This window comes from Lacerta agilis, chromosome 2, assembly GCF_009819535.1.
Source record: "Lacerta agilis isolate rLacAgi1 chromosome 2, rLacAgi1.pri, whole genome shotgun sequence".
Lineage (NCBI taxonomy): Eukaryota > Metazoa > Chordata > Lepidosauria > Squamata > Lacertidae > Lacerta > Lacerta agilis.
Window position 1 is genome coordinate 111,907,765 of NC_046313.1, and position 12,474 is coordinate 111,920,238.

The 12,474-nt window shown below is 45.7% G+C and overlaps 1 protein-coding gene across 1 annotated transcript in view; it reads right to left on the bottom strand.

Annotated features, from left to right (window-relative positions):
• LOC117042453 (E3 ubiquitin-protein ligase TRIM7-like) overlaps nt 1–9,612 on the bottom strand; it is a 30,128-nt gene extending 20,516 nt beyond the window's left edge. The window contains exons 1-4 of the mRNA XM_033141998.1: nt 9,182–9,612; nt 4,734–4,829; nt 2,637–2,867; nt 1,423–1,445 (exon numbers count right to left, since the gene is read on the bottom strand). Of these exons, the coding sequence (XP_032997889.1) occupies nt 1,423–1,445; nt 2,637–2,867; nt 4,734–4,829; nt 9,182–9,607 (776 nt within the window). The 5' untranslated portion in view covers nt 9,608–9,612. The remainder of the gene's footprint in view (nt 1–1,422; nt 1,446–2,636; nt 2,868–4,733; nt 4,830–9,181) is intronic.
• Nucleotides 9,613–12,474: the final 2,862 nt, after the last annotated feature.

Genomic DNA, 12,474 nt, shown 5'->3' on the forward strand with positions numbered 1-12,474 from the left:
CAGACGGAACCACAAGGAAACGGAGGTTCCAGAGAATTGTAAACAGAAGCACAACATAGGCCATTCTGGGGGCGGGAAATGAAGGCTGGAGCACCAAGAAGGAAGGTATCCTGGGGTTACTCAATTCCATGCAATAAGAGCCTGGCATGTTCAGTTCTGAAGAAGTAATAGAATTCCCAGTGTGAAATCCTAGCAACCATTTTTCATTACCTTTCCATTGTTTCATTGCATCCTCCACAAGGTGATTTAGATCACAGGATTCCAAGATCCTGTTCCTGAGCTCTGGAGGGAAAGCCAGTGGCTTCTCTGGATGCTCTCTTTTCTCATACCTGGTGAAAAGGAAAACAATTAATGGTCCCATTGTGGCACTGTCTCCCAAATTATTGCAGGAGATCTCAATGACATGAACAAAGTTGACGTTCATATCCCAACAGGTCATTTTCAGGATTCAGCTTCATCTGTTGACACCCAGCTCCAAGCCCCGGTCTAGCATTTCAACTTCCTGCCCTGACTGAGATGGAAAAGCGGGATAAAGCTGGGTGTCCACCACAAATTGGGGAGACCTCAGTCAAAAAATCACTGAGGACAGCTGTCAGTGGCTTCGTAAGGATGCTAAACAGCACAAGGGACAAGATGTAACCCTATGCGATACCACCAGAAGGCTCCCATGGCTTCCAACGATGCTGCCCCATAACAACTTTCTGGGAAGGTCCCAGGATGTAAGAACCAAACCCCTGAATTGGGGTGTCTGCAATCCCGTCCTCCCTCAGCCACTCCAGAGGATGTGAGTGATGCCCAAAGCTGCCATGAGGTCAAGGAGAACAACTTAAACCCTTCCTGCTCCCCTCTCTCACCCAGGAAGGGCACAACCGCATGCTCCATGGGACTCTCCCTCCAGAGGCAGGAAACAACCAGACTCCCCCCCCCCCACTCCAGACCACCCGCAGCCTCTCATGTTGGAAAGGCTCCTAAGAAAAAGAACCCATCCATTCTAGACCAGCAGACCTTCCCTCCCTAAGTGCCTCAAAGGGGCTGAGTTACCAGAGCTGGGGGGTTTCTAGTTGGACATGGAAATCTATTGCCACATCCTAAGCTCTTCCCAAGCATCTTTGGCACTTTCTCTCCTAGATGTTTCAAATTACCAAAAAGTAAATGAAGAGAAAGTGCAAGATAAAGAAAAGAGCCCCTATCCCTGTGTGAAGTGATGTGGGGAGGGAGGGAGGAGACAGTTGACTTTGAACCTTGGAAGGAGAATTGGGGGGGCTACAAGTTCTAAAGAGGGGGCCCTGCTTTTGCCTGTGAGATGCTGCAGAGAGTGAGTCCTACAGTCTCCCCCCTGCAGCCTCTGGAGATCCATGTTTGAGGTTCTTGCATCCCAGCCTCATGGAGAGATGCTAATGGGAATGAGCCAGATCCACTTACCTCTGCAAGGTGCTTCTCACATCCTAGAGGAGAAAAGAGAAGGGAATTCACTGCACACCACAGGCCACACTAGGAAGACCCCCTCAGACCCCCTCAGAGTGGAGAAACAGCCTGGCCCTCGGATGTCAGTCTGCCTGGCACATACCAAGGTTTTGGGTAAGGATGGTGGAATCAACCAGTTTTCATTTCTCACAGCTTTTATTTTTCCAATCTGAAATTATTAATTGTTCTGATATCAAGTAGTCCACATTTCCACATCAGTTTGCCATTATTGTATAAAATCCTTATGTACACCCACCAACATTTTAGGGTAATTTCATGTTTGTGGATTCACACCAACTCTAGTCTTAGATTATAATTTAATAACTTTAATCCAGTTTTCATTGTGCAATTCAGACATACGTAAACCTACAGGATAATCCTGCCAGGGCACTATCCCAAATTGTCTTCCATAGAAATCCCCAAATTTCAAATTCTATTTTCCATTGGGAAGTAAAAAAAAAAAGCACCTGCAGCATAAAATGCCTCCAAAGGGGCAATAAAACAGCTCAGTGTTTCTTTGGGCTCCTCCACACTTCTGCTTTTCCTGTGCCCAGAAAACACGAGTCCAAGTAGTTTTGCCTTTGCCCTGCCTCTTTCCCTCAGGAAAAACCTGCTCCTTAGTGCAACATCAAACCAAAGGTCAATCCAGAGAAAACCTGGCTGATGTTTGCTCTCATTCAGCAGTAAACAGTGAGTTTTCCTGGAGGGAAGGGGTGGGACAAGTAGGAGTCTGGATGAGTCCCTTTGTCTTGCTCTTTGGTCACTGTGACTGAGCACTATTTTGAGCCAATCTGTATCCATGGGGAAAGGGATCAACCCAGAAGTTGTGGGGGGAACAGGAAGAGAAGCTTGGTCAAGAGACTGGCTCATGTCGGAAGGAGGCCTGAATGCATCCTAGGCGAAGCCCATCACAGCTGAAAGGCATTCAGAGACAAATCTTCAGCATAGAGCAGAAAACCACCTCCCCTTCCATCAATAACACAGAATAATCTCTAGTCTGCATTCAGGTGAGTTAAGCATCCCGGGTCTCTTGGGTCTTCCTGTCCATTACAAACCTGACTAGAGGCTCCATCATCTGAGTCCCTGCACTCCTTGTATAAATGAAAGGGGCACATAAAGGATGGGAGGCAGCCTTTTCCTGGAGCCTTGGGCTGTTCCTGCCACCGTCTTACCTGCAGAAGTTCACTCGCTGGCTGCTGACACTTTTCCTCCATCTCCTGGATGATCTTCTCAAGAGAGGAGAGTTTCCTGGAGAGTCTGGCCAGCTGCTCATCCCTTCTCCCTGCAATCTCCTTCTCTACCTCTTCCACTTGATTCAGCCGATGTTTCTCTTGTTCTTCCAGGAACTGGCGCAGTTCTCTGAACTTCTGCACAGTCTTCAGCCTCTCCGTTTCTGGCAATTTCTGCAAGAAAAGAGGAGGTCTGAGTGTGGAAGATGGTCAGTTTTCAGAACATCAGGAAGAGAATTATGAGAATTCCACAGGGAGGGCACTTCTGATTTTTCAAAGAGATGAAACCTCCAGTTACTAAAGAAGTAAACATCTATTTTGAGGGGAAGCCCTCTCCATAGTAGTTTCTGTTTACTTCTATTTCGCAGAGAGCTAAAACCTAAAGAAAGGAGTATTTTTTTCCCCTAGCCATGGATATGTGGGATGAAAAACATTCCTACAATGCACATAGAATCATAGAATCATAGAATCATAGAATCATAGAATCATAGAGTTGGAAGAGACCACCAGGGCCATCCAGTCCAACCCCCTGCCAAGCAGGAAACACCATCAAAGCATTCCTGACAGATGACTGTCAAGCCTCTGCTTAAAGACCTCTGCTTAAAGACATGCTGCTTAAAGACATGCTGATGAATGCTTTGTATCACTCAGGAGAAAACTTGCTAGTTTCTCCTGAGAGACAGACTTCCTTTGCATGTGACCTGATGTGGGTGTGGCCTGTTCTTGGTAAAGGAGCACATGGCCTCCATGTTCTGCTCTGTGTGTTCTCCACTGTGTGTTCCTAAGAGTTAGGAGAAGTGACTGCTCAGTCACAGTCACTTGTAACTATTTCCCTTATGGGATAGTTCACATAGTTATACGTTGTTCTGTAAATTAAGTTATACGTTGTTCTGTAAATTAAGTCTGCCTTCAGGGATCTTATTGTGAACTGGATGATTGTAAGTAAACTATTTTTATGTTAACTTTAATCAGATGGTCACGTCTATTCTTTAAGGAGGGACATAAAAAAGGGAAACCAGGAATCCGCTGTGTGATTTAAAAGGGGGGTTGTTTAACAACTCTGCTAAGTTATAGAACTTGCCAGCGCAAGTTAGGAAGGATATAATAAAATAATATATCCTCTCCTGCCTCCCTAAACATCCCCACAGGATATTCCCTGCATGTTTTGGGTCATGGCATAACCAGACTTCATAGCTGTTCAGAGATCATCAATGGCCTTAAAAGACCCCTCAGTTTAGACTGGGGCCGTTTACGTGTAGGAAGGCAACAGAAACAGAGGAGGGTGAGGAGAAAGTGCAGTGTTTATCCTGATAGCTCCCTGAATTTCCTAAAGATGAGCAACAGCGCACATTTAGAAAGACAACTGTTTAGTAATATTTATGATAAAACAGGATTTGAATTGAACTGCTTCCACCCTCTCAGCTGGGGCTTCTCCTTGACTCCTATTCACATAATAAACGACAATGGGAAATACAGTGGTACCTCGAGTTACAAACCCTTCAGGTTACAAATTCTGCTAACCTGGAAGTTACATCGAGTTGAGAACTTTGCCCCAGGATGAGAACAGAAATCGTGTGCTGGCGGAGCAATGGCAGCAAGAGGCCCCATTAGTGAAAGTACACCTCTAGTTAAGAACAGTTTCAGGTTAAGAACGGACCTCCAGAACGAATTAAGTTCGTCACTAAAGGTAGCATTGTAAACTTAAATTAGCTGCATTCAAAGGGGTGAATTTACCTAATGGAGACCAAAACAGAGCAATCCTTTGAAATTCACAGCTCTGAGTTGTTCAAGGTTGACCCAGCCAGGTAATGTTCACAAAAAATGTATTTATGAGGGTAAAGTACATATAAAAATATTTATACAAGGAAGTAGCTACCCTAGCATTTGATTCATTTTCAGAATAATAAACAAATAAACAAACAGAGATGGAAAAAGGAGAAATGAGGAGAAGCTGAAAATGCAGATTTCCCCATCCCTCCTCAGTCCTGACTCGATTCTTCAAGTGCTTGTTCCCTCACTAGTAACAATAGAGACTCTTACCAGGAGGTCTTTGCTTTCCTTGTCCAGGTCTGCTTGATAGGCCAGAATTTCCTCTCTCTCTTTCCTCAGAATCTCCAGGTGGTTACAGATCTCTCCCTAAAGAATAAAGGAAAAACTCAGGTTTGATTGAGACACAAAGAGAGGAGATGAATATTACACTGGCTTCTTGGGCTCAGTGGCCTTGCTATAATATGCATAGTAGTTTACTGGAGGAAATAAAGGTCTAGAGGTTTTCAACCTTTTTGGGCCCATGACTCCCTCGACCAACTACATTTTGTCTGTGGCACCCCTGTGGGGCTCAGGATCCCAGTTGGGTCCCCCCTTGCTTGCAGAGCTTGCAGCCCCTCACCCTTTCTCGAACAGTCTCCCCTACAGAGTGCTCTCTCAGCCTCCTCTCCTCTCTCCTCTCCTTAGGAGTCCTCCTTAGGAGTCCTCTTGGTCTCTGGGCTGCCCCAAAGTGGGGTGCCTCCTCACAAATACACACTGTATCTGAAGAAGTGTGCATGCACACAAAAGCTCATACCAAGAACAAACTCAGTTGGTCTCTAAGGTGCTACTGGAAAGAATTTTCTATTTTGTTTTAACTAGTCTGGAGAAGACCAAAGGAAGCCATGCTTGCTCCTTTGTCTTCTCCGAGGAAAGTCCCAGCCTGAATTCTCATTTTGAGGTCCCAGGGAGACGTGGGAAGAGGAGGAGGAGGAGGAGGAGGAGGAGGAGGAGGAGGGAGGGAGGAAGGGGTGAGGCAGGAATCGGATCCAACCTGGGATGCATAAGTTGAGCATCAAAGAGATAGTGAGGTCAGCCCAAGAGGTTAGAGATAGAGCAGCGCTTCTCAAAACTTCACCCATTCCAAAACCCGTCTTCTGCAAGCCTGGGGCTTTTCCACCCTTCCTCTTGACCCCACAGCTTTGCCACTTAATTGGGCCAGATGGCAATTCAGATTTTCTGCTACTTGTCAGTTATCTTCTCTGCAGTAGCCAGAGCCCACATGTGCTTGGACCACCAGGGGAGATTTAAGTGCTGCAGCTTCTTCCATTTCTGCGCCAAAGAAGTTTTTGCTGCAGCCAGAATCCACCTAAGCAGCTCCTTCAATCAGAATATTGCTGTCTGGTCACCCCACAAGTTCAAAGGGGCCAGCTTCATTTCATTATTATTGCTATTTCATGGAATTAAACTTAAAACCATGGAGAGACCTGGTCTGAACAAAGACATTGGATTCTTATCTCATTATACATGACAAAGTTATTTTTAGCCATCTCACCCCTTGCTTTTTCCTGTAAGACCAATTGCAGTCGTTAACACCCGTCAACAGGTTTACCACACCTATCAGCCAATCACCCATTCCCACCACCCTTCTGAGTAATACCCCTCCCCACCCTCTCACTATATATATAAGGCTCTGGTGACTTCTGTTTAAGTGTACCTGAAGAAGTGTGCATGAAAGCTCATACCAAGAACAATCTTAGTTGGTCTCTAAGGTACTACTGGAAGGATTTTTTTATTTTTTATTTTGTTTTGACTATGGCAGACCAACACGGCTGCGATGAATCCCCGACGCTTTCAATAAATTTGAAACAAATTTATTATTTTAATAAATTTGAAAGACGAAGGAAGTCCAGGGGTGAAGCAATTCATCCTCAAATCTTTCCGTCCTTATTTTAAACAGCTCTAGTGGCCTATTATTATAACCCATCAAGGCTATTTGAATGAACAACCTCTGACCTACAGTAAAGGGCCTCCCTCAGCACGGATCCCCACTGTTACCACCCTGGCAAATTTGTGGCACTCTAGGTTTTCACCCCCATTGACCCTTCGGTGTGACTCTAGGACACAAATTATCCTCTTTTTCTTAGGCAAGTTTTACCCTCTCTTGAGTCTTCACCTCTTTGAGTTTTGATACACTGCTAGAACAACTAAGACCATTTTTGTAGGCACAACAAGGATGGATTTTTTTTCCAAACATAGTTTTTAAAGATTCATAAGGTTACAATCTTAGTTGCAGTTATACATCAATTCCATTGAACTTTTACTTCAAGTTACCTAACCAAAATACCCACTATCCTGGCCCCCACACCTTTCTTCTTTTTTCTTTCCACTCTAAGCTCCCCACTCTCCCCCATTGCAACTGTTCCCTCCTTTTTAAACCAGGAACCGCCCCGCCCCTAAAGGATGCACTGTCAGTTAAGTTGGAGGTGGATTAACTCTTACTAAGCCAGAGTGTTGTCTTTGTCCATGGAGTTTTCTTGGCAGGGATACTGGAGTGGCTTGCTACCACAAAATTGCACTCATTTCACATGCTAGCAAGGTTATGCTTAAAATTCTACAAGGCAGGCTTAAGCAGTATGCGGACCGAGAACTCCCAGAAGTGCAAGCTGGATTTCGAAGGGGCAGAGGAACCAGAGACCAAATTGCAAACATGCGCTGGATTATGGAGAAAGCTAGAGAGTTCCAGAAAACATCTACTTCTGCTTCATTGACTACGCAAAAGCATTTGACTGTGTCAACCACAGCAAACTATGGCAAGTTCTGAAAGAAATGGGAGTGCCGAATCACCTCATTTGTCTCCTGAGAAATCTCTATGTGGGACAAGAAGCTACAGTTAGAACTGGATATGGAACAACTGATTGGTTCAAAATTGGGAAAGGAGTATGACAAGGCTGTATATTGTCCCCCTGCTTATTTAACTTATATGCAGAATTCATCATGCGAAAGGCTGAACTGGATGAATCCCAAACCGGAATTAAGATTGCCGGAAAAAATATCAACAACCTCAGATATGCTGATGATACTACCTTGATGGCAGAAAGTGAGGAGGAATTAAAGAACCTTTTAATGACGGTGAAAGAGGAGAGCGCAAAATATGGTCTGAAGCTCAACATCAAAAAAACTAAGATCATGGCCACTGGTCCCATCACCTCCTGGCAAATAGAAAGGGAAAAAATGGAGGCAGTGAGAGATTTCACTTTCATGGGTTCCATGATCACTGCAGATGGTGACAGCAGTCACGAAATTAGAAGACGCCTGCTTCTTGGGAGAAAAGCAATGACAAACCTAGACAGCATCTTAAAAAGCAAAGACATCACCTTGCCGACAAAGGTCCGTATAGTTAAAGCTATGGTTTTCCCAGTAGTAATGTACGGAAGTGAGAGCTGGACCATCAAGAAGGCTGATCGCCGTAGAATTGATGCTTTTGAATTATGGTGCTGGAGGAGACTCTTGAGAGTCCCATGGACTGCAAGAAGATCAAACCTATCCATTCTCAAAGAAATCAGCCCTGAGTGCTCACTAGAAGGACAGATCCTGAAGTTGAGACTCCAGTACTTTGGCCACCTCATGAGAAGAGAAGACTCCCTAGAAAAGACCCTGATGTTAGAAAAGATGGAGGGCACAAGGAGAAGGGGACGACAGAGGATGAGATGGTTGGACAGTGTTCTCGAAACTACTAACATGAGTTTGGCCAAAGTACGAGAGGCAGTGAAGGATAGGCGTGCCTGGCGTGCTCTGGTCCATGGGGTCACGAAGAGTCGGACACGACTGAACGACTGAACAACAACAAAGCCAGAGTGTAATGAATCTCCCATCTTAGGGCTAATCCGTTATTGACATTGCATGGCACAGGAGCGTTTTTGCACCTCTGTAGTAGAAGAAGTGAATTTTTAAAGGGATTAAAACGCATTTTTTTAAAGTTTCTTCTGAAGCAGAATTAGAATTTTATCTTTTTTATATAATAGCACAAGTCCAATTCTGAGTTGTCATGGCAAAGCCATCTTTTCCCCTAGTCTTTGCAGATGCTACTCTGAACCACGGAGTCCTTTGCCATTTGGGATGGGAGGAGATCCTCAGCCCCCCCCCCCCCAACTGAAACCTCAGCGCACAAGCCCCACAGCACCCCCAGAATAAGCGTGCTACCCACCAGTAGGCGTTTCCACCCCCACTCGAAAATCTGCTTCCAACAGATACTTTGGTGGGGGGGATCCTGCACCATTTGGTCAATTCCTGGTTACCGCCCCCCCCCCCTGCAGCTGACCCCTTGCTGCTCTCTGCTTTGTAGGGCATTGAGGAGGTATCCTGCTAGCCAAAGGAGACATGTACTTAGTTGTGTATGTGCAATTTACATTTGCAGTGTTCTTCATATGTACAAAGCAACCTTGCTGGGGGATGTGGATGAGGTTAACCCTTTCTCTCCCTGCCACAGTCCCAACTCAAATCTTTGAAGCTGCTGTGAGTATTTCAAGGGAAGATCCCTTTGTCCCCCTGGCAGAGAGAAAGACTTCAACTCCCCCCTCCCAGCCATCCCAGGAGCCCTCAGGCTTCCCCTGGGCTGCTTTTTACATAATAAACAACCACCAATTCATGCCATGTTTACTTTGGACCTGAGAATTAAAAAGAAAACCTCCCAAGAAGAATCCACAGCTATTTCTCCCACTCAAGATCCGGGGATCTCCTACCTTGTACTCCTCGGAAGCCTCCTCTAGAGGAATCACCTGGTGCTCTTTGTGCTCCTTGGATCTGTCACACACCAGGCAGATGAGGGCTTCATCCTCCTTACAAAAGAGTTTCAGGGGCTCCTGGTGCTTCACACAGACTCCTCCTTTCCCTCCTTCCTCCTTTCCTTCTTGAAGGCTGAGATTCTGGGCTATTTCTACCACGTTAGCCAGTTGCCAGTTGGGGATGAGGTTCCTTCTCTGAACTCTTTCTCTGCACTGAGGGCAGGAAGCCTCTGCCTCCGATTCCCCCCAGCACTGGATCAAGCAGGATCGGCAGTAGCTGTGCCCACACTCTGGGCTGGTGACTGGATCCTTGAAGTAATCCAGGCAGATGGAGCAAGTGGCTTCATCACGGAGACGCTGGATGTGACTCCCAGAAGCAGCCATGGCTCTTTCGCGCCAAAGACCCGAGTTAAGTTTCACTTTCTCTGTTTTCAGCCACTGGGCGTTTCCTTTCCTGGAAATGACTCAGTGATCACGTGATCTTTATTTTTTTATTTTTAAAAAAATGTCCCCAGGTCTTCACAGTTACTGAATGTTTTCTCAAGGAGCAGCGAATGCTTTTTGATTGTGATGTAAGAATTTTAAATTGAATAAAGATTTCTTTCCCTCTGTATCAATAAAGGAATAAATATTTGCTAAAAATTAAGTCTCACCACTTGTCTGCCACCCCTTCATTGCACCCTGTGATGCTCAAAACCACTGTATAATCAATCTGCTGTATTGCTTCCTTTTCCAGCCACTGTGAGATATTATAATTGTGTTCACCGTCTTGGTACTAATGTTACTTTCTTTAATGTTACTTTTATGTTATCTCCCTACTAAATGTAACTTTGTATAGTGTAAAATATACCTGTTGTTGTTCAGTCGTTCAGTCGTGTCCGACTCTTCGTGACCCCATGGACCAGAGCACGCCAGACACGCCTATCCTTCACTGCCTCTCGCAGTTTGGTCAAACTCATGTTAGTAGCTTCGAGAACACTGTCCAACCATCTCATCCTCTGTCGTCCCCTTCTCCTTGTGCCCTCCATCTTTCCCAACATCAGGGTCTTTTCCAGGGAGTCTTCTCTTCTCATGAGGTGGCCAAAGTACTGGAGCCTCAACTTCAGGATCTGTCCTTCCAGTGAGCACTCAGGGCTGATTTCTTTAAGGATGGATAAGTTTGATCTTTTTGCAGTCCATGGGACTCTCAAGAGTCTCCTCCAGCACCATAATTCAAAAGCATAAATTCTTGGGCGATCAGTCTTCTTTATGGTACCTACTGTCTTGCAAAAGGAAAAAAAAAATCGAAAACCTGTCAAAATGTCTGTGGCTACACAGCAGGAAGGTAAACGGCGTTTCCGTGCGCTGCTCTGGTTCGCCAGAAGCGGTTTAGTCATGCTGGCCACATGACCCGGAAGCTGTACGCCGGCTCCCTCGGCCAGTAAAGCGAGATGAGCGCCACAACCCCAGAGTCGGACACGACTGGACCTAATGGTCAGGGGTCCCTTTACCTTTTTACACAGTGCCACCTATCAAGTCAGCAAAACCTATACTTGTTGTTGTTGTTGTTGTTGTTGTTGTTGTTGTTGTTTAGTTGTGACTCCATGGACCAGAGCACGCCAGGCACTCCTGTCTTCCACTGCCTCCCGCAGTTTGGTCAGATTCATGTTGGTAGCTTTGAGAACACTGTCCAACCATCTCATCCTCTGTCGTCCCCTTCTCCTTATGCCCTCCATCTTTCCCAACATCAGGGTCTTTTCCAGGGAGACTTCTCTTCTCATGAGGTGGCCAAAGTATTGGAGCCTCAGCTTCAGGATCTGTCCTTCCAGTGAGCACTCAGGGCTGATTTCCTTAAGAATGGATAGGTTTGATCTTCTTGCAATCCATGGGATAAATGTGGCCCCTGAGGCCCCATTATGTGGCCCTTGGGAGTCTCTCTAGACCAACACCAGCCTCACTCCACACCCTTCTGGAGAGTTTCTGCTGGACAGGGAACATGTACCCCAAACTGCCTCTGGAAAGGGAGCAAAATAAGGGTTCAGTAGTGTGTGGAGAAACTAGCTTATTGTACAAAGGAAAAAATGTGAATTTGCCACACCAGCCTCGTTTGCTTCCGGCCTCAGCTACAACTGGCAGGTGGAGCCCAGAAGCTTGCCTAGAAAGGAACATGAGGCTGGAAAAGGTTCCTTACTCCTGACTCAGCCTGTAATGTATGGGACAAGCACTCGAAACTGTGTGTCCAACACCAGGTGCGAGAAAACTTAAGAGCCCTGTTGGATTACGCCAAAGATCCACCCAGTCCTGCTGTGTCCAATCAAGTACCTTTGGGAAGACCAGAAGCTGCTGCCCTTCTTCCCTGTTCCCCTCCCGCCCTCAACTGCTGGTTTTTAGAGGTAGACTGCTTTTGCACCTGGAGGCTCATGGCTCACAAAAGCTCTCTTGCCTCCCAAATTTATCTCTAGCCAGAGCAGAAGAAGCAGCTTGCCAGCTCAGACCAAAGGGCCCATCTCTCCCACAGTCCTGTTCCCCAAATCGGCCAATCGTACACTTCCGGGAAGCGCACAAGTGTTGCCTTTTGCTTTCCTTGAAATACTCACAGCAGCTTAAAATATTTGAAGTGGGACCGTGGTAGGGAGAGAAAGGGCTAACCTCATCCACATCCCCCAGCAGGTTGTTTTGTACATATTAAGAACACTTCAAGTGTAAATTGCACATACACAACTAAGTAGTCTCCTTTGGCTAGCAGGAAAAGGTTCTTTTCCATGACAACTCACAATTGGACCTGTGCTATTATATAAAAAAGATAAGATTCTCATTGTGCAAGGTGTTACTTTCCATTCTGACTTTAATTGCCCTCCTTTATCTGGTTAGACATTTCTATAGCCCATTACTGAGCTATCACTAATTGTACTACAGTCAGTAAAAAGTCTACTAGTTCTCTGTGGTGCAGGATAGAACCCAAGACTATGTCTAAAGATAATATAGGGACAGAGTTGAGCTTTTTTGGGGGGGGGGGCTTTTTAAAGCTCTTTAAAAAAACAAACAAACCAGTGAGGCTTGGGGAAGAGTTGGGTTCAAGTTCCTTTTTAGCTTTAGGAATTGAGAGTCCCCTGGACCACTTGCTGTTCCTAATACCAGTCAACCTCACAGAGCTGTTTGGGGGATAAAAAGTGGGGTGAGGGGCAATAAGCGATTTCACCAGCACTAGTAGGTACCCACGTTGCTAGCACCTGCTCACAACACCTTGCCATAATTTAAGATGTGTTTCCAAC